Here is a 21,624-nt window from a genome sequence, read left to right as displayed (position 1 = left end):
GCACATGTGAGGGATCTAGACTGTGTACTCCTTATGAGAATCTAATGCCTGATCTAAGGTGGAACAGTTTCATCTCAAAACCATTCAGCTGCCGCCCCCAACCCCTTCCCTGCATCTGTGGAAAAACTGTCTTCCATGAAACCAGTCCCTGGTGCCAAAAAGGTTGGAGACTGCTGCTCTAAGCCACCTGTACGTGAGAAGCGTTTTATTCTAAGAGTGACTGAGAGTAAACAAACTCAGCATGCAAAGAAAACACAAACTAATCAGGAGGAATATCTTGGGTAGAAAGTATTAGTTATTTCTTAAAATCTGTAAATCTGTAAAATATGTATAAATCCTGGGTCAAATGCCAAAACTACTGAAAATCATCTTTTAATTCTGTTATGATCAGAGATTATTTCCCTTATGAATGAAAAATGGAATCTAACATACAGTTATTTGAAATCATTACCTTTTAAAACTCTGGTCATATGTCAATGGAAGGGAAAGCTATTTTATTTATAGCTGGCAATAACAAACAGGTACCAAGTACCTACTTAGTGTCAGGCCCTATGAATCAGGAGATAAGTATCTACCCAAGATGATGACTGTAGTGCAGTAGGACTGCGGTCCTCAACCTTTTTGGCACCAGGGACCAGTTTTGTGGAAGACAATGTTTCCACAGCCTGGGGGTGGGGGGATGGTTTCAGGATGATTCAAACGCATTATGTTTATTCTGCACTTTATTTCTATTATTACATTGCAATATATAATTATACAACTCATCATAATGTGGAATCAATGGGAACCCTGAGCTTGTTTTCCCTGCAACTAGACAGTCCCATCTGGGGGCAATGAGAGACAGTGACACTCGAAGTGTGCTGCTTATGTCCAGTACACTCCATAATCTTGTTTTGGTTGCTGTCACTGCAGAAAACTTTCTTCACAAAGATAGGATATTGGAAATGCAGGCAGGTTTTTCAGTGCTTTTTTGACAATCTCAGGATATTCCACCTCGACTTTAATCCAGAATATATGGAGATTTTGAAGTTGTCTCAAACCATACTTTTAAGGCCACTGCCATTTGTGATCTCAACCAGCTGATCCTCTTCAAGCATGAACAAAGTCGATTGACCTGGCTTATTCATAAATGGGTCGTGGATCCATTCCTTCCCAGTTTGGGGGTCTTTTGTGGTTGGGAAGTAATGCTCAAACTCTTTTGAGAGCTGAGATAGGTGATCATGCACCAGCTGCAAGAAAGAAGGCCCTGGCTCACTCTCTTTCAAAATCACTTCTACTGTTTGAAACATGTCAAAAATCCCAATGCTCAGAACAGAAAACTAAATACCGTATGTTCTCACTTATAAGTGGGGGCTGAATAATGAGTATACATGGACACATGGAGGGGAACAACACACACTGGGGCCTGTGGAGGCTGGGCAGGGAGAGCATCAGGAAAACTAGCTAATGGACAGTGGGCTTAATACTTAGGTGATGGGATGGTACACGTTTATCTATGCGACAAACGTGCACATGTACCCCTGAACTTTAAAAAAAAAAAAGTTTTACCACTCATTCTGTGTTACTAAAATATTCTGCTAGTGGTGACTGTTATTCTTAGAGAAATCTCTGGAGCAGGCCTCGTAACTCAAAAACTCTGGCCAGTGATCCACCTTTAGAACGCCATCTCGCTTCTCTGTGTAAGAGAAGTATTCTCTGCATCCATCTCACAGAACTGCGTGAACAGACAAGGGTTAAGGGCATGTACTTTAATGTGGTTAATTTTAATCACATCCTGCAAAACGTTAAGTTCAGGTGACATTTGTCAGCTAGCCAGCATTTCTCTATGGATGACACAGTGCATAGACTCACATCCAGAAGCAACCTCTCTGACTCGAGTAGTGAAACCAGAAAGCTGTCCAGCCATGGCAGCCGCTCCATCTGTGCATATACGACACAAAATGACCAATTCAGTTTTCCTGATATGTAATCGTTCAAAAGACTTGAATAGTTCTGCAGCTGTGGTGCTGGTTGGCAACGAAGCACACATAACACAGTCTCATGCACATCCTCCTGAAAATATATTGCACAAAAACAAGCATTGTTGCCATGTTGTCAACATCGGCAGACTCGTCAACCTGCATTGTGTACCACGGTGACTCATCAATCCTCTCTAACAACTGTGCCTCAATATCCTCTGCTATTTCATCAATTCATCTAGTTATGGTCCTAGCTGAAAGAGGAACATGTGCCACTTTTGATCTGCAGCTTAACTGCAGCGTCTCCTAAAAGTTCACGACAAATGTCCTTAGCAGCAGGCAGGATCAACTCTTCAATAGTAAAGGGCTTCTTGCTTTAGCAATGCAGTTAGTTAAGGGCTTCTTAGCTTTAGCAATGCAGTTAGCCACTAAGAATGAGATGTTCTCAGTGCAGTCACATTTGATGAAGTGGGAGCTTTCAATAATTGCCTCTGTTTTTCATGTTCATGTTTCTTTTGAAAAACTCCAAAGGCTTGTCTTTTAAATGCAGGGTGCTTGGTCTCCAGGTGGTGAAGCATTTTTTTTTTTTTTCTTTTGAGATGGAGTCTTGCTCTATCACTCAGGCTAAAGTGCAGCGGCGCAATCTCGGCTCACTGCAACCTCCGCCTCCCAGGTTCAAGCAATTCTCATGCCTCAGCCTCCCGAGAAGCTGGGACTAAAGGTGTGCACCACCATGCCTGGTTAATTTTTGTATTTTTGCAGAGCCAGGGTTTCCCCATGTTGGCCAGGCTGGTCTTGAACTCCTGACCTCAGGTGATCCACCTCGGCCTCCGTAAGTGCTGGGACTACAGGCATGAGCCACTGTGCCCAGCCAGTGAAGCGGTTTCGAAGGTTTCATGGCTTTGTTGGATAGCTGGTTGCCACATATTATACAAAGTGGGCTCGGAGAATGTGAATCATCTGTTGCAATGAACCTGTAATTTAAGTAGCACTCTTGGTATTTTCTTTTCAATGAAGCTTTCTTTTCATTGGCAGTCTTGTCTTCTGCTGTCTCATTATTGGATCTTTCCCCCTTTTCAAAGAAGCTCTCCAGCGACGTTTTTTGCTCATGTTGGACAGAGTTAGCTTGTGGGCCTACAAAAACTGTGACTCAGACAAATACGCAGTGCGGGAAAGAGGTGTGGATGGAAGTGGTAAATAAAAAAAAGGGCAGGTCACGCACTGACTAAAAAAAGCATCAGATTCTGACTTAAAGCCTGTCAACAGATACAGCTGTACAACTGAAGTACACCAACTCACTTGCCACTATAAAGCCTGCCACCAGATGCAGCTTGTCACTTGCCACTCACAGATAGGGGTTGATGAGTCTGCAAGCAATTGATTTATTATCATCTCTGTAAAGTCAAACCTCTTTGCTAATGTTAATCTGTATTTGCAGCCACTCCCCAGCGCTAGCATCACCACCTCAGCTCCATCTCGGATCATCAGGCATTAGATTCTCCTAAGGAGCACGCAACCTAGACCCCTCACATGTGCAGTTCACAATAGGATTCTTGCTCCTATGAGAATCTAATACCACCATTGATCTGACAGGAGGTGGAGCCCAGACAGTAATGTGAGCAATGGGGAGTGGCTGTAAATACAGATGAGGCTTCCTCACCGCTCATGCGGCCTGGTTTCTAACAGGTCATGGAGCGGTACCAGTCCGTGGCCTGTCGGTTGAAGACCCCTGAAGTAGGAAGACTTAAGAACAGCAGAGTGGCAAGCCTGTAAGAGTAAGGGGTTTACAGTTTAACATGCACAGCATCCTAACCTAGCTTGTAGGCTTCAGGAAATACTTCCCGGGCCAGGTTCAGTGTCTCATCCCTGTAATGCCACCACTTGGGGAGGCTGAGGTGGGAGGATCCCTTGAGGCCAGGTGCTTATGAAATAGGCCTTAGCTATAAATTTAATGGAATGCCTACATTAAAAAAAAATACACACAAGCCTGCGCACACGCACAAACACACACTATTTTCCTCAATAGTAAGAACATCTAGTAGCTTTTTTTTTTTTTGAGACACCCTGTCTTCTGAGATGGAGTGCAGTGGGGCGCAATCATGGCTCACTGTAGCCTCGAACTCCTAGGTTCAAGTGATCCTCCCACCTCGGCCTCCAGTCTTCTGAGTAGCTAAGACTCCAGGTGTGCACCACCACACCTGGCTAATTTTTTTTTTTTTCTATTTTCTGTAGAAACAAGGTATTGCCATGTTGCCTAGGCTAGTCTCAAACTCCTGGGCCCAAGGAATGCCCCCCGCCTCGGCCGCCCAAAGTGCTGGGATTACAGGTGTGTGCCACCGCACCTGGCCAACATCTAATAGCTTTTATCAGAGGCTTTGAAAGGCAGACATCAGGCTCACCAGATTCTGAGCCTACTCACCTTCATCCTCTTCCTCTTCATCCACACCATCCACCTCGGCATCTGAGTCAGGTGCTTCCTGGTCCTCTCGGTCATAGCCATCCAAGTAGGTAAGCTGGGGCAGGAGCTTGAAGACACTCTCTCGGTAGTCATTCAGGTTGGTAACCTCACAGTTAAAGAGGTCCAGGCTTTTCAGACATTCTAATTTTTTCTGAAGAAAAGGATCAAAAACCACAACTCCTAAACCAAAGGAATATAAGTAACAAACCCATCTCTTGAAGAGGTAAAATTCTAGGCTCTATATTCAATTTCTGCTACCCACTCAGCCTCATATATAGAAAAATACATCAAGTCTTCTGCAACCTTTATATTAGGTTACTAGACTTTCGTCCCTCTCTTCCTTTATCTACTCTCCCAGAGAACTATGTGTTTTTCTGGCAGCGTAGTAGTCTAAAGAAATATAAATTGAAAATAATTTTTATTAAATCCAGATATTTTCATAGTATGAGACAATCAAACAGTTTAATAAATTTAGCTGAAACAAATGTTAACATCTGAGTAATCAAATGGCCATTAAGAACTTCCTGGGTATCAAGCGGTCTTTAATGTTCTAGGGTGGCAGTATAGGGAAAAATTCAGAGATTTATAACACAAATCTCAGGGTGCTTACAATTTTACTTAGGGCATAGACATGTAACACTAGAGGATGAAATATAATAAAACATAAAGTGTGGCAACGCAGCTACTTTCAGGGAAGACGGGAGTCAACATAGGCTGGGGAAAAAGCAGAGGGGCGCAGAGTTGAAACTTCAGAAATATGGAGAAACATTGCACACTTCTTTTTTAGTATTTGGGGAAAAGACTGACATGTTACCAGACTTTTATGATGTAAAGTTCTTCTGATTTTATTTACCATACCTTGAAATTTTGTTGCAATACCTCATTTCTTTGGAACCATCAGTTTCATCTATCTAAAAACAGTTAAGCTATAAAAAGTTGGCCCAAGTCAAGTTTTCTGAGTAGTCAAAGTGTACTGGAAAATGTCTATGTATTTACTCAGATCTTCATTTGTTATTATATCAGTGTACTAGTATTTCAATCCCAGGTCTATTAAGTTTTGATTAAGGGTAAATTAAGAGATTGAGAGGGCAGAGGTACTACACTATAGGGAAGTCAGGAGACAGCAACAGGAAGTGACAGCAGACCCTTGCAGATAGAAGAGGGAGCAGCCTATGAAAGGCAAATCCAATGTGAAGTAGCACATAGCCTGGTGCCTTTCAGAATAGGGGCAATAACTACATATATCTGGATAGCTTCATAAACACAACCTTTAATGGTTCTGAATCAAGAGAAAAACTTTGGTATTCTCTAAGTAAATAGTACTAAAAATAGCCAAACAAACATTAAGAGGACCCCCACATGAAATAATTTCTAAAAAGATAAATGTTGATGCTTAACAGGTTTTGCTGCTTTATTAGGAAAGCTGTTACAACACTCACAAGGACCTGAGAAGAAATGCAGACAAAACAAAACCTTATTTTCAGGACTCAAGGTATCTATGTAGTTCTGAGGAGATATAAAATGGTGTGAAAATCTGCCTCAAGGCTCTAGAGCAGGGGTTAGGAACCGGTGGTCCAGTGGCCAATTCTGGCCCACCACTTGTTTTTGTAAAATAAGCTCTATTGGAACACAGTCACACTCATTTACTTATGTATGGCTCCTTATGTGCTAAAATGGCCAAGCAGACTAGTTGTGACAGAGACTATATAAACAGGCTACAAAGCCAAATGAACCTACTATTTGGCCCTTAGAGAAAAGGGCTACTGACCCCTGCACATGAAGAACTTCATCTTCTTGATCAAGAAAGAGGCTCCCACGCTTGTTTTATTCATGCAGGGAACACACAGCAGGGTTACAGCAACAGGAAAACGTTGCACCCCTCAAAACACAAATTGTACAATGATCCAAGAGTCTGTGGATCAAACAATGTGCTTATATAGTCAGTTCCTTGACGTCTTAAGAAAGCTGTCCCCAGCCCTTCTGGTCATAGAGCTGCTTTTGTATCATGTAATTTTCAGATTAGGTTCCCTTCCAGTCAGGCCCTGACTTCCAGAAGCCCAGGTATGACTTCTTGCCAAAGAGGAAAAAAATGCTGCAATGCCACCCCAGACGGCTAGCTAGCATACTGGCTTTCTCTTCACAAAGGCTGACTCAATGCCAGCTAGAGTCAGCTTTAGGCAGCTTTTCCAAAAAGGTTCACTCTAAAAATTCTCCACTTAAAGGAATGAGCCATTTATATTTCAGAATTATTTCCTAGAAATAGGTGCACAAAAACACACACAATCTCTGATATTTATCTAATACTTTTTAATACCAAAAGCCCTTTCTCTATCTAGTTTCATTGACTCTTTCAGTACACAGGGCCTCCAAGGCTCTCCTGTTTCTGAAACTGTACAATTATGTGAGATTTTTGGCCACTTCCTGGCAAAGCACCCCTTCTCAAACAATTTGGACATGCCAATCAGTAGGTTGAAAAATGAAATGAAAGCAAGAAAACAACAAAAATCCTAAATAACTGTAGCACTCTGGAACCGCTGAAAGTAGTAAAATTGTGCTTTAAAGCCCAATAGGCACAAAATACACTACACACAGATTATTCAGGATCCCAATGTAATGTGTAAATACCGATAAAAAAAATTACAACTCCACCATACCAGAAATTTGATGTAACCTAATAGGCTAGCCATAATAAACATTAAACATTTTATTAACAATAATTTTGCTTGCCTTCTTAGAATTTAGAAGGGCTTTGGGGGATGGTTTGGATGGCCCAGGTCTCTTAAAAAAGGTGTCCAAGGAAGTTTGAATTGATGCCTTCTTTGTCTCTCGATTAATGTCCCTGTAGCAAGCAGAGGCATTCACAATCATTGCATTGACTGTAAGAACTGGGCTCAAAGTAGACGGTGTTCAAAATGTATGTGGTTAATGAGGATGACGATGGTGTTTTTTCCCACTGAAGAATACTGCCAGAAGTCAAAATGGACCCAACTCTTCCCCCCTTCACCTTCTCCTACAGATTTACTTAATTCCAAGTTAGAACTTCAGGAGACCAACCTAGCACTGCCAGGAATCTGAGTGCCAAGTATAGCAGAATGGCAGGACCCCAGGCTTTTCGAAATAGCTCTGGTGTGTAGCCCTGTGGCTCTGCCACAGCGTGTGACTCTGGACAAGGGATTCAGCCTCACACAAGCCTTAGCTTCCTCAATATAAAACAAGGGCCATGCTATTTCTATCCACTTTGTATCGAAGTTTTTTTTTTGACAATTACTGATAAAACATGCATAAAGCACCCAGTAAGTGTATGGGTACAGCAGATCCTCTAAAAATGGTGAACACAACGAAGATTACTTTTCATCCTTCACTATCCTGGGGGACTGAGACTTTCACAGCCACCAGAGGGTCCTCTCATACATTACTGACCAGATCAGGAAAAAACTCAAGCAAACAACTCCCACACAGTATTTGCTTCTGCTCCATTGCTGGGTGCTACAACACTGAAAAAGGCTTCTGATAATCAGAGGATTCAGGCTGCCACGAGAATTAGCTAATGGCCAGTCATCAACTGGCCAACAGTGAAAAGGTACTGCCTGCTGCTCTGTTCTTTAAAAATTAAACGAGAAGGCCGGGCACGGTGGCTCACGCCTGTAATCCCAGCACTTTGGGAGGCTGAGGCAGGCGGATCACAAGCTCAGGAGATCGAGACCATCCTGGCAAACATAGTGAAACCCCATCTCTACTAAAAATACAAAAATCTTAGCCAGGCATGGTCGCGGGCGCCTGTAGTCCCAGCTACTTGGGAGGCTGAGGCAGGAGAATGGCGTGAACCCAGGAAGCGGAGCTTGCATTGAGCTGAGATGGCGCCACTGCACTCCAGCCTGGGCGACAGAGCGAGACTCCGTCTAAAAAAAAAAAAAAAAAAAATTAAGCCAGAAAAAAAAAAGGGGGTGGCGGAGAGAAGGGTGTCTTATGCTCACAACCTAGGATTAGTATGTCTGTCACTAACCAATAAACAAAGGCTTAGTGTAGCCCATCTGAACGGGAAAGCATCAGCAGTTAAAATTTGGTGCTCCTGTTGAAATTTCCAGCTTAAGGAAATTTGGGCATGAAATAAATTTACAGGTGGAAAGAGAAGAAGAGGTCCCAAGGGCTATGGAAAACATAGCAGACTTCGAATTTTTTTTTTTTTTTGAGATGGAGTCTCATTCTGTCGCCCAGGCTGGAGTGCAGAGGCATGATCTCAGCTCACTGCAACCTTTGCCTCCTGGGTTCAAGTGATTCTCCTGCCTCAGCCTCCCAAGTAGCTGGAATTATAGGCGCCTGCCACCATGCCTGGGTAATTTTTTTGTATTTTTAGTAGAGATGGGGTTTCACCACGTTGGCCAGGCTGGTCTCAAACGCCTGACACCTCAAGTGATCTGCCTGCCTCGGCCTCCCAAAGTGCTGGGATTAAAGGCGTGAACCACCGTGCCCAGCCTAGACTTAGATTTGAATCCCTACTCTGCCATTTCTCCCGAGCAATTATCTACATTCTCTAAAATCAGCTTCCTCATCTCTAAAAAGAGGACAGTCATTCTCTCTTCTCTGGGTTATATAAGGATACAATGGGCAAATGTTCATGTCCTTGGATGCAGCAAAAGTCAGTAAATGTCGGCTTAAATACTGGAAATGGGGGTTGGTTTGAAAGAAACAAATAAAACTAGTAAGAGCCTGAGTACCTGGGTATACCTGTAATAGGAAAAAGGGCAAAATGCATGGAGCACTGGTGAGGCATCACATTTATGAGAAATATAAGCTCTTAAATATGGACAACTTAATGAAATGTAAAAATAAAGAGACTCAGCCGGACATGGTGGCTCAGGCCTGTAGTCCCAAGCACTTTGGGAGGTCAAGATGGAAGCATCACTTGAAGGCAGGAGTTCAAGACCAGCCTGGCCTAACATAGTGAGACCTCTCTAAAAGAATACATATATTACACACACACAAAGAGATTCAGTAAAAGGTAATTAAATCTGTATTGGAGCAGTCTCAATAATTGTTTAGGAAGGAAAAGATCTTCTAACTCTTGACAGGAAGTCCTCTTCATTAAAAGAAGCTACAATTTAACTGTCTTCCCCTGAAGTATCAACAGAGCATTCTACACAAGTGATGTGAAATCCACTTATTTTAATATACTCTGACATCAGAATAGAGACAACAGAGAAGAAATGTCTTACCCTCTAGTGTCTGTTCTGGATTCTCAAAGACACCTCCTATATGCTAAATAACCCTCTTCCAAATAGCACAGCCTGTGGGGCTGCCCTACAAACTGCATTAAGCCCTCTGCCTCCAGTCCTGCCTCTGGAAGCCCTTTTCTGGCCACTACAACTTCCACACAAACTGGACAAAAAGCAAAGTAAGTACATTAACTTACAAAGCAAAGTAAGTACATTATCTTGTTCTCAGAACTCCTAAGTGAGGTAAGTAAGGCAGGGATTATTATCCTCCCTGCTATAAATGAGGAAACTGAGGCCCAGAGAGAAGAAGCAGTTTGCCCAAGGTCACACATCAAGTCTACAACCCAAGTGGCACTGAAACTTAGCTTTTCATATCTTATCCCAGTATGTAAGACTGAGGAGGATCTTGGCGTTTCCATGCAAAACTCTAGGCAACAGTAATCCAGCTAGAACACAAGATCATGAATTAGATGACCTAGAGCTTAAAATGGAGCTGTCTTTGTTCCATCTGCAATTCAGGTATGCCACACAACATAAATAGCCTTTTCTGTTAAAAGTGTAAAAGTGCATAATGGCTTGGCCAGTCTGAAGAAAAAAATTGTTAAGAACATGTTTAAGGCTATATAGTCAATACATGAATTTCAAAAGTGGATCCAAAACAAAATACCCCCAAAAATTCTCTTCTGAAGGATGCCACCACAATATCAGGCAGGGAGAGAGCAAAGCCACAGAAATACATCTAATTAGAGAGGCCCTGATCTTTAAATTTGGGACTTATATAAAAAGTAAAAAGCCACCACTTTCTCAACCAATTATTATTGCCAGTAATTTCCCCCACTATAAAGAAATATGAAAATGAAAATGACCAGTAAGTCCCAGTTTCCAAATTCTCAGTTACTTACCAAAGGTTCCAAGGTGCTGATATCTTTCAGTTTATTTCCACTTAAGTTTAGATGTGTGAGATTTGGAAGTTTTTCAGCTAACATGTCCAGACCTCCAAAGATTCTATTTTCACTGAGTTCAAGCTGCAAGAGAAAATGGACACAGCAAACACAAATACACACAGAGAAACAGAAATCATTTAAGTTATTATAAGTAACAAATACAGTTCTCAAATATTTATCAAGATCAAATGATCCCTATTTCTATTAGGGCATGCATATTCATTTTGTTTAAATCCAAATAATTAACAGGAGAAGGTAAGGTCAGAAGTATTGTGTTTTCCTAATCAGCTGCTAATAACAGCTTACTCAAGAACTGGTCTCTAACATCAGCGAATACATTTTCTAACTTAAAAAGTGGGTCAAAACCAATTAGAATCCTTTGACAAGTTGTAATACCCTATACCTGCCAGAAAGGGTAAATGGTTTAATAGTCTGCGCATTCTGAGCAGCTTATTTTGTGTGCCTTCAAAGCTTGCAATGCCCACTTGAAACCTAATTTCTGGACAATACTGACATACACTGTAGAGTTCTACACCTGGAAGCCACCAGGGAATGTTGCTCTGAAAGCTACAAGAGAGGGACAGGCCCTACAAGTAAGCCCATAAAGAAGCTTCATAACCTCAGAAAAGGGAGTGGGTCAACAGCCTCAGGTTTATGAAACCAGCTCCCTGGAGGCCACATCTTGCATAAACCTGGCACTAGCCTTTATTAGAACCTACTCTAATTTCTAAGCTGCAGGTCAAGTAGCACAGGCAAGTAATGTGCCAATGAGGGAATGAGCCTTCACCAAGGAATATTAGAATCTTAGAGTAGAAGGAATTGGAGCCTGGAAAGCATTGTGAAGAACATCTAATTCAAGCTCTTCCTTTTGCAGACAAGAAAACTCTGCTACACAGCTGGTTCTAATTCTCTATTTTAAAGTGCCAACAACAATAGTAACTTTAACCCTTACATAGTATTTAAATGCCACGCACTGCTCAAAGCACTAGAAATACCTTAACTCATCTGTTCTCATAAGAACTCTATGGGGTAGGCAGAATTACCACTCCTGTTTACAGATGAGGAAAACAAACTTGCCCAAGATCACCCAGCTGTTACTGTAGTGGGCCTATGATTTGAAGCCAGGCAGGCTGGCTTCATAAATATCCATGTCCTCCTTATTATGCTATGTACCTAGAATAGCATGAAAGCTTCATGTAATGAAGTTTTTGCCATGCAATGAAATGTACTATATGATGCAGAGTAGAGTAACTTTTAAAAATATAAATATTTGCTGAAAAACTGAGTTAAAAAAACAGGTCAGCTGCTTAAGGTGTTGTTAAATATCTCAGAAGAGGAAAACGTAACATTTCAAAACATTTTTTCCTTTCAATGGGATATTTCAGTGAAACAGTCATGGTCTAGGTTTAAAAACATAAGCCCATAATCAATAGTCAAATGTTAGCTTTATTGGTAATTTTAGTAAATCAAAATAAAAACAGAGATCACTTTTCTTGACCCATGTTTTAGACCCTGTGGTTAGAATATCACATACACATGTAACATCCACATCCTTTCAACATGTGTATCTTAGGGAGTAGGAATAACAAGGCAATCTACCAAAACAAGGCAGTCTACCAAAACATTTATTAGCGTATTTATTTTGAAATGAAATAGATGTGTAAATTTAGAAAATTTGTGACATTTACACATCAATTTTTTTTCAGTACTTATTTCTTGTTAAAAACAATTTGTGGGCTGGGCACGGTGGCTCACACCTGTAATCCCAGCACTTTGAGAGGCCGAGGTGGGCTGATCACCTGAGGTCAGGAGTTCGAAACCAGCCTGACCAATATGGTGAAACCCCCATCTCTACAAAAAAAATACAAAAAGTAGCCAGGCGTGGTGGCGCACATCTGTAATCCCAGCTACTCAGGAGGCTGAGGCAGGAGAATCGCTTGAACGTGGGAGGCGGAGGTTGCAGTGAGCCGAGATGGCACCACTGCACTCCAACCTGGGCAACAAGAGTTAAACTCCATCTCAAAAACAAAACAAAACAAAACAAAACCAGTTTGTGTTCTGGAATAGGAAGAAAATAAAGTTCTTATCGATCATGAGTACACTCAACCTGCCTTTAAGTATGATTCCCTCTCATTAGCCCTATAAGGGAAGTGATTAATGTTTAAATGTTAGAAGTTTTTAATTCATGTACTTAACACACGCCCCCACCCAAAACCAACAAAAACAAAAACCCTGTCCTTCTCAGAACTCAAACAAGCTCTATTCAGAATTCTGAAAGGTTTATTAAAGTCCCTATAAAAACGGTCACTGATAGGCTGAATTTCTGAATAAATCTGAGAGTACAGAGACCAATAGTAATTCAGGAAAATAAATCAGAATGCTAGGAAAACAACACAAAACACACACCAAGGATCTGCTAGCATCAAGTTTATGTAAATAGATGCTAAAAAGCTATACTATGTTTAACTGGGCTAATCAGAGCTTCCAATGTCACTGATATACCCATGCAAATATAAAAGGATTATACCTGAACCTCTAGTATATACTTAGAAGGGGAAATTTCTTTCTCATCAGAAACGGTCACCTGAAACTCATGAAGACTGCTTGAACATTTATTAATATTACCTAAATAAGGCAAATAAAGAAAGCAAAACAAAAAATACTTCCACTTTTTAATTCATGTATTATACTTTTTTTTTTTTTTTTTTTTTTTAATCGAGACAGAGTCTTGCTCTGTCGCCCAGGCTGGAATGCAGCCGCGTGATTTTGGCTCACTGCAACCTCGGCCGCCACCTGGGTTCAAGCAATTCTTGTGCCTCAGCCTCTGGAGTAGCTGGGACTACAGGTGTGTGCCACTGTGCCCAGCTGATTTTTTTGTATTTTTAGTAGAGACGGGGTTTTGCCATGTTGGCCAGGCTGGTCTCGAACCCCTGACCTCACGTGATCCTCCCACCTTGGCCTCCCAAAGTGTTGGGATTACAGATGTGAGCCACCATGACTGGCCTCATGTATTATACTTAACCCACTCCACCCCCTGCAAAACCAGAAACAAACAAACCCCAATACCAAAAAACTAACTGTCCCACTCAGAACTCAAGCAAACTCTAGGAACAACCTACCTTTGCCCAAGTTTGATTACGTTGCCTTCTACGTGTGCCTTAGTTTAAATAAAGGTACAACTTAACTTTCCTAGTAAAGTGAATATTGAAATGGCAGAGAATTCTGCAAGACTTATATAACCACACATCTTTTCCTATATAATGGAAAGGGTATGGGGTTAGGAGATATGGGTTCTAGTTTTGGCTCTAGTACTAACCACTTGTGGGTGGCTTCAGGCAAATTACTACACTTTACTGGGACTATTGCTGTGCCTATAAAATAAGGGGTTGGGTTAGAGGAGCAAAGTTTCTTCCAGTTCTGACGTTCTGGGACTCTGTGACAGTTAAATGTGCAATGACAAGAGAAAACATTTTTATGTTGCATTTGCTCTTTTTTTCCGAAAGGATAGAGAATTGGTTTTATAACAATTAACAAATAAATTACTCACAAAACACAGTAATTATTCTTCCTAACTACTACTTACTGAGCACCCAACATGCATTACTTCCAAACTTTACAGCAATTCTGCAAGGTCAAGTAATACCACCAGTTTACAGGTGAGGAAATTGGGCCTTAGAGAGATTAAGTAACCTGCAGAAGTTCACCCATCAAGGAAATGCTAGGGCTAGAATTCAATCCCACATCTGCCCAGTTCCAAAGGCCATGTACTTTCTGCTACACTAAGTGCTTCCTTACAGGTAAAATCATACATTTTCCCTTCCCAGGATTGTTCTCTTTTACTGTTAAAGAAAAAGCACTTACCTTTTTCAATTTAGGCAGCTTGGGGAGATTTGAAACTGAGATCAAGCCTACATTTATTAAACTGAGGAACTCTAAGTTCACAAATTCAGCTGTTAAGCCCTCAATTTTTCCATCATTTGATTTGCAATTGTCCAAGACAAGTTCTCGAACCTGTGGATGACAAAGAAAAAAGGATAAGCTCCCAAAAACACATTGAAAACAAACAACAATGCAGAAACTTCTACCATAAATATCCTGCAAAAACACCCATATATACAGGTAGCCTCTTACTTAGACCTAGATCATAGTTATAAAAAGATAAAAACTGATTAAGCCTTCAGTAACAATATACTGACAGGTTCAAAGATGGACTATTACTCAATGGGTATAAACACTTACACTCTTTGTTTTTCCAGAAACAGAAACTATACTTCTTAAGATATAAGTGAAGTAAGTGTATTCCCCTTATTTCTTTTCTCCAGCCTGTTCCCCAAAGAGCAGCTTTTATCTAAATGCAAATGCAGAATGAAGACACTCTTTAGGCTGGGTCTACCTTAAGGCCCAGAAGATGACCCCTGGAAAAGAGGAAAGCTTTATGTTTCCTATCAAGACCACTAAGAGATTCTGGCTAGAGGTTTCTGCACCAACACACTTTCCAATTCTGGTTTTAGTAATCTTTGCCAAGATTATCTTCACACTGGGAAAAAAATCAGGATGCAAGAGTCCTTAATTCAAAACAAAGATCAATCTGGGTTGCACCTGAGAAAGATGTTTCTAGGAGAGAACTGCTAGATAATAAATCAAATTGCATTTTCAGGCTACACAGTCTCTTTTTCAGAATTTAAGTCCATCCAAGAGTATCACATCTGGCCGGGCACAGTGGCTGACGCCTGTAATCCCAGCACTTTGGGAGGCTGAAGTGGGCAGATCACCTGAGGTCTGGGGTTCAAGACCACTCTGGCCAACAAGATGAAACCCCCTCTCTACAAAAATACAAAAATTAGCCAGGCAAGATGGCGAGTGCCTGTAATCCCAGCTACTCGGGAGGCTAAGGCTGGAGAGTCGCTTGAACCTGGGAGGTGGAGGTGACAGTTATCCGAGATTTCGCCATTGCACTCCAGCCTGTGCAACAGAGTGAGACTCCAACTCAAAAATAGTATCACATCTGATGATCTGAACTTTTGAATATTGATTACTTAATAGTCTACATGCAGATGCACCACAATAACCCATATTGCCATTCTTGCTCTATGGTCATCCTGAAACCTGCAACTTTTTAGCTCACTTTGATCTACTCACAGTGATGCAAATTACCGTTTTAACTGCACCAACAAAGGCATTCTTTTAGTGAACCTACCATATTTAATAGCATTAATCAAGCATGTATATAGTAGGGAGATGCTGACAGTCTGAAAAGAGAATAGGAGCTATTAACAGTGTCCTCATCCTCTCATACAAAATCCAATGATGCTACTCTAGTAATTGCTATCAATTATAGAGTACTTAATCATTTATTCTTTTTACCACCACTCTCCTTCCCTCATTTACAGAGAAGGAAACAGATTTCAAGTCAGCAATACCCACAAGATAGTAAGTGCCTAACCACTTCTCACTACCCTGTCTACTTCCTCTTCAGAAGCCAGGCATCCTTTTTACTCTTTACATCCACTTACTTCTTCCTTCGTTCCACTTTTCTTTAGATCTCTGCCATTCTTCCTGTTTCTGCTAAGAAATGAGCACATCTGAAAACTCAATAGGTCAACTCTGACAAAAGCTGGGCTCTGGAGACATATGCCTGGGGTTGAATCCTGGTTCACCTCTGCCACTCAGAACTTGTGCGACCTTGTGCGAGTCACTTAACTTCTCTGTGCCTCAGTTTCCCATAAAGTGGAGATAATAGTACCTACCTCATGAAGTTGTAGAGACTAGGACTTGGAACATTATAAATGCCCAGAAAGTAACCTCTGGGTAAAGGGAATGGGAAATGTCAGTGACCTTTGCTGTTTACTTTACTTATATCTGTACTAAGTTTTTTACAACCATGTATTTATTCTGTATTAAAAAGCAACTAAACATAAAACCAACGAACTATTAAAATTTTAAAAAGGTCAACTGTCATCACCCACACATGTAAACAGTATACTGCAATACAATTAAAATGTTCCCATTTAGCTTGGGAGATTTTCTATAATTCTATCCAAAATAATCCAAAAATGTTATACAAAATACACCAATATGCCAAAAGTGAAGTGAAGAAGAATCAGAGTTAGCCATATTGCCTCTCAGCTCACAAAGTGAAATCACCTCTTAAAGACATTTCTTTCAACTTGCAAAATTCCACTTGAACCACTGCAAGGCGTCATCAAAAAGTACCACAGGACTCAAATGCAGGTTAAAAAATGTTTTTGCTGGCTGGGCGTGGTAGCTCATGCCTGTAATCCCAACACTCCTGGGAGGTCAAGGCGGGCGGATCACGTAAGGTCAGGAGTTCAAGACCAGCCTGGCCAACACAGTGAAACCCCATCTCTACTAAAAATACAAAAATAAGCCGGGCATGGTGGCGTGTGCCTGTAGTCCCAGCAACTTGGGAGGCTGAGGCAGGAGAATTGCTTGAACCTGGGAGGCAGAAGTTGCAGTGAGCTGAGATTGTGCCACTGCACCCCAGCCTTGGTGAAAAAGGAGACTCCATCTCAAAAAGAAAAACAAAAAAAAGTCAGTGCTAGACTAAGCCTCATGATGACAGGATCATGTATATTCCGGTTACCACTATATCACTGTGTAAGAGCCTACATAACTGCTGAATGAGGAAAAAAATGGTCACGGGTTTGTCAGCAATATTGTACAGAGGTTTGTGTCACAATTGTGGGGGACTAAGATGAAAACCTGGACATAAAAGGGACCAACTTTCTGATTACAGAGTATTTTTTAAGAAATCACAGCGAGTGGATATATTATAAATCACTTTACAATCCTCCCTGTTGAACATTTGTGCTCAATTTTCCCTACTATAAATAATGCCATATCTTTACTTAAAATGTCTTCTGTATTTAGGACTGTGTTTTCAGAATCCATTGCTAAGTGAAAGAATACAAACATCTGAGTGTGTTATTAGTTAAGAGTTCTTTATTTAAAACGTCAACTTCTCTTTTAAATGAGTAGTTCATTTTAACTGCCACAAAATTATTTTCTGATTTATTTGACTGTTACTTTTTGTAATCTCTCGATTACGGAAATTCTGGCTATTTGCATTTATCTTGTTCTTGAGGATATCTTCCATTGTTTTTACCCTAAGTGAGGAAAAAATAAATACCCCAGCAGAAACACTAACGAAGGACAGACAAGCTCTAAAAGACACAAATAGCCAACACTAAAAAAACTGTTCAAGGCCAGGTGCAGTGGCTAGTGCCTACAATCTCAGTACTTCGCGAGGCAAAAGTGGGAAGACCACCTGAGCCCAGGAGTCCAAGAGTCACCTGGGCAACATAGGTAGACCCTGTCTCTACAAAAAATAAATAATTAGCTGGGCATGGTGGTGCATGCCTGTGGTCCCAGCTACTTGAGAGGCTGATGCAGAAGGATCACTTGAGCCCAGGAGGTCCAGCTTGCAGTGAGCCATTATCATGCCACTATGCTCCAGCTTGGGCGACAAAGACCCAGTTAAAAAAAAAAAGTTTGGCTGGGCACAGTGGCTCACGCCTATAATCCCAACACTTTGGGAGGCCAAGGCGGGCAGATCACCTGAGGTCAGGAGTTTGAGACCAGCCTGGCCAACCTAGCGAAACCCCATCTCTACTAAAAATACAAAAAAATGCGCCGGGCATGGTGGTGTGCACCTGTAGTCCCAGCTACTCGGGAGGATGAGGCAGGAGAATGCTTGAACCCGTGAGGCGGAGGGTTGCAGTGAGCCAAGATTGTGCCACCGCACTCCAGCCTGGGCAACAGAGCAAGATTCTGTCTCAAAAAAAAAAAAAGGTTCAACTGTAAGTAGTAAATGTGCATATTAAAAATGAGGTATCATTCTACTCTTGTTGGAGGAGGGACAGCTCCTTCAAGAGAGATGGCTAGGATGGACACAGATGTAGGTGAGTTTGTTAAGTGAGAGTGAGAAGTTCAGAAAATGAATACCTGAGACCTTTAATTGCCTCTACCAGTAAGAGGCAATAGGATATACTGGGATAAATAGGGCAGAGAGTTGTTGGGCTAGGCAGAAAAGGCAAGTCCCTTGACTTTTCCAGGAAGGCTGAGAATGTAAAGAAACATGCCACCCCAAGAACAGAACGCTAGAAGCATATTGAGAAGATGAGTCACTGGGGAATAAGCACAGAGGAGAATGAGAATTACTGCATAAAGCAGACCACTGGAGGGCCCCACTTACGGCTGTACCCAAAGATAGCATGTCTAAATGTTCCATCAGCCAACTTCAAGGTTGTTGAAAGTTCTCAACAGGACCTTAATGAAAGGTATTCTGAGCTCGGATATTGCTTCAATGGCAGAAAAGTGGCATTTGAGGTGCAGAAAAAGTGTATTTACATGTGCAACACACATACACAGGTGCACTCACCCTCAGTGATAACTGAGTAGTTAGAATGTAGGGCTTACATACCTAACTTAGAAGAGGAAAGGATAGGAGGAGAAAAACCTTTTGGGAAGAACAGATTTCTTTAGGGAACACAAATGGTATTTTCAGAACAAATGAGAGATCAAGTTTACAATGTCTGTCTACATAGGTATGAGTGGTCTTTGTTTTCTTAGGGCCAAAAGACTACCCCCGCAACCCCCACCAGAGGTTTACTCTTGGCCTCTCTCCTGGGAACAGACTCACTCCAAAAGGAGAATTTATGTCAGCCTCGTTTGTGACATGTATTTGCTTTTAGCCAGATAAATTCCAAGTAGGCTTCTCTCTGCATCTGTTGAATCTCAAATCTCTTCAGTTTAAAACAATCTTTATATCAACTCTGGGGTTCTCAGTGCATCTCCACAGAGGTAACTAAGCCTCATCTCTTTTCATTCCTTCCTGGGTATAGAGATCTAGACTGCCTTGCAAAGGAGATAACAGCTTTGGAAGAGTGTGGTTGAGACAGTGAGTGGAGCTGGGGTCAAGATGATCCCACAGCTTCCCAGCCTAGATTCAGAATAAACCAGAGGTCCTAATCAAAGGAGAAAAGGCCCTAGTTTCTTCTTTTATCTCAAATCCTCCCAGAGCTGCTATCTAATGAAGAAAGGTTAGGCAGGCATTTGTTCATTTGTGCTTAAATCTGAGGGATCTATTTGATCCAAGAGTTAACTGGCCTTCTGCTCGAAGATGGACAGTTTAACTTTTGGGGCCAAATTCACTCCTCTTCTTCCCTCATGCTCCAATTAAACTTGCCTTTTCTCAAACACAAATTTAAGGTAAACACTTAAAAATGAAAAATCCATACTACCTCCTACTTAACTCATATTTGTTTTCTATAGTTACCAGCAAACAGTAGTTTCCTACTACTTTTTCATTGAAAAATCTGAATTATATTGCAGCCAAATACCTTTTCAGATCTGATTGGAGGATATAACAATGATTTATAACACCATCTCTATGAAAAACAAAACCCATTGTAAGTTCTAAATGGCAAAATGCCTATGAGGTCCTTAAGTTATGATGAGTCTAGGTCATGGGAATATCCCTGGGGATTGTAGCTGGGGGCCACAGGAGATGGAAACATTTTTTTTCCTTTCATTCTCTTCAATTTGCTCATTTGCCACCCTAGCTATTATGAAAAAAGATCAACTTTACCTAACTGGTGGGGAGATGCTCTCCAATTATACCAGCTGTCTCTGCCATAAAAGGAGGAAAGGGTATGGAGGAATTAAAGATCTTTCTGAGTTGTCAATTCTTTTAATTAGAACAATACTGGTTATTATAGTAAGTGAAATAATCCCAAAATATAGAAAGTAATTCCTGCCATCCTTGCAATTTCCATCCTTCTGAGTTAACCAGTATTCAAATCTTCTACCCATTATTTTAAAATAATGTTTCTAAATTAACAGAATTTTTTATTATTTTATTTTTATTTTTGAGATGGAGTCTCGCTCTTTTGCCTATGCTGGAGTGAAGTGGTGTTATCTTGGCTCACTGCAACCTCTGTCCCCGGGGTTCAAGCAATTCTCCTGCCTCAGCTTCCAGAGTAACTGGGATGACAGGTGCCTGCCACCACACCTGGCTAATTTTTGTATTTTTAGTAGAGAAGGGGTTTCGCCATGTTGCCCAGTCTGATCTTGAATCCCTGACCTCAGGTGACCCACCCTCCTCTGCCTCCCAAAGTGCTAGGATAATAAGCATGAGCCACTGTGCCCGGCCTAGAATGGATCTCTATTAGTGGTTCTCCAATGTGTTTAGGTAGCACAACTGCTGGCATTAAGGAAGTAAACACCAATATCCTACTGGTGGGTATTTAAAGACGGGAACCATTCTGAAAAGCAATTTGGCAGAGGGGAAAAAAAAATCACATTATAAGATGCTCATTTCAGCAGTATTCAAAACAGCCAAAATCCCTGTGAACAACCTGAGAGGGATGTTTAAATTATGATCTATGCAGACATTAATAATGAGTCTATAAAATAAGGACACACACAAAGATGTTGACTGCATATTTTTCAAAAAAAAAAAAAAAGCAACAAGCTAACTAGCATTTGGATTATTTGCATGAACCAAGTTTAGAAAAAATTTAAACATTCTGGTAGACTATACACTAAAGTGTCTAGATGGTAGGTTATGCATGTATGATGTCTATCTTCTTTTTGCTTGTCTATACCTACAATTTTTTTGGCCTATGTATATCTAATTTTCTTAAACGAAGATGTATTACTTATACAAGGAAAAAAACCCCAATTAGTTGCTATGCAACCAACTAGAATATCCAATTGAGCTCAAAATTACATCACAGTAGACACAACAAAAGAGGTCAAAAGCTAGGGAGGGGGTGTGGATCAAAAAAAGATGGAAATTAAAGACAATCTACATTTTTTCTCAGTAAATTGGGACTACATAAAGACTGCTTTTATTTTGGTATATGAAATGTCACAGTCCAGCATATATAGCACACCAGCATTTCGCAGGGGCATAGACTGCAAGCCACAGTAAGGAACTACTTGGCTTTCTAACTTTGAATGAAAAACTCAGAGCTGATAGGAAGGCTGCCTGTCCCCAGATGCGTGGTTAATGAGGTGCTTCTAAC

At 41.1% G+C, this 21,624-nt stretch overlaps 1 protein-coding gene across 3 annotated transcripts in view; it reads right to left on the bottom strand.

Moving 5' to 3' along the window:
* ANP32B (acidic nuclear phosphoprotein 32 family member B) overlaps nt 1-21,624 on the bottom strand; it is a 33,107-nt gene that overhangs the window by 6,540 nt on the left and 4,943 nt on the right. For 2 of the 3 annotated variants that reach the window (XM_054502907.2, XM_054502906.2), the window contains exons 2-4: nt 14,435-14,584; nt 10,532-10,654; nt 4,378-4,567 (exon numbers count right to left, since the gene is read on the bottom strand). In XM_054502907.2, coding sequence (XP_054358882.1) covers nt 4,378-4,567; nt 10,532-10,654; nt 14,435-14,584 — 463 coding nt within the window. Of the gene's footprint in view, nt 1-4,377; nt 4,568-7,143; nt 7,256-8,259; nt 8,316-10,531; nt 10,655-14,434; nt 14,585-21,624 lie in introns of all 3 variants that reach the window. The other variant, XM_063649748.1, reaches the window with a different exon arrangement.

Source organism: Pongo pygmaeus, chromosome 13 (genome assembly GCF_028885625.2).
Source record: "Pongo pygmaeus isolate AG05252 chromosome 13, NHGRI_mPonPyg2-v2.0_pri, whole genome shotgun sequence".
In the NCBI taxonomy this organism is placed as follows: domain Eukaryota; kingdom Metazoa; phylum Chordata; class Mammalia; order Primates; family Hominidae; genus Pongo; species Pongo pygmaeus.
The sequence above is the reverse complement of the archived record's forward strand: the minus strand, read 5'-3'. Positions and strand labels throughout refer to the sequence as shown.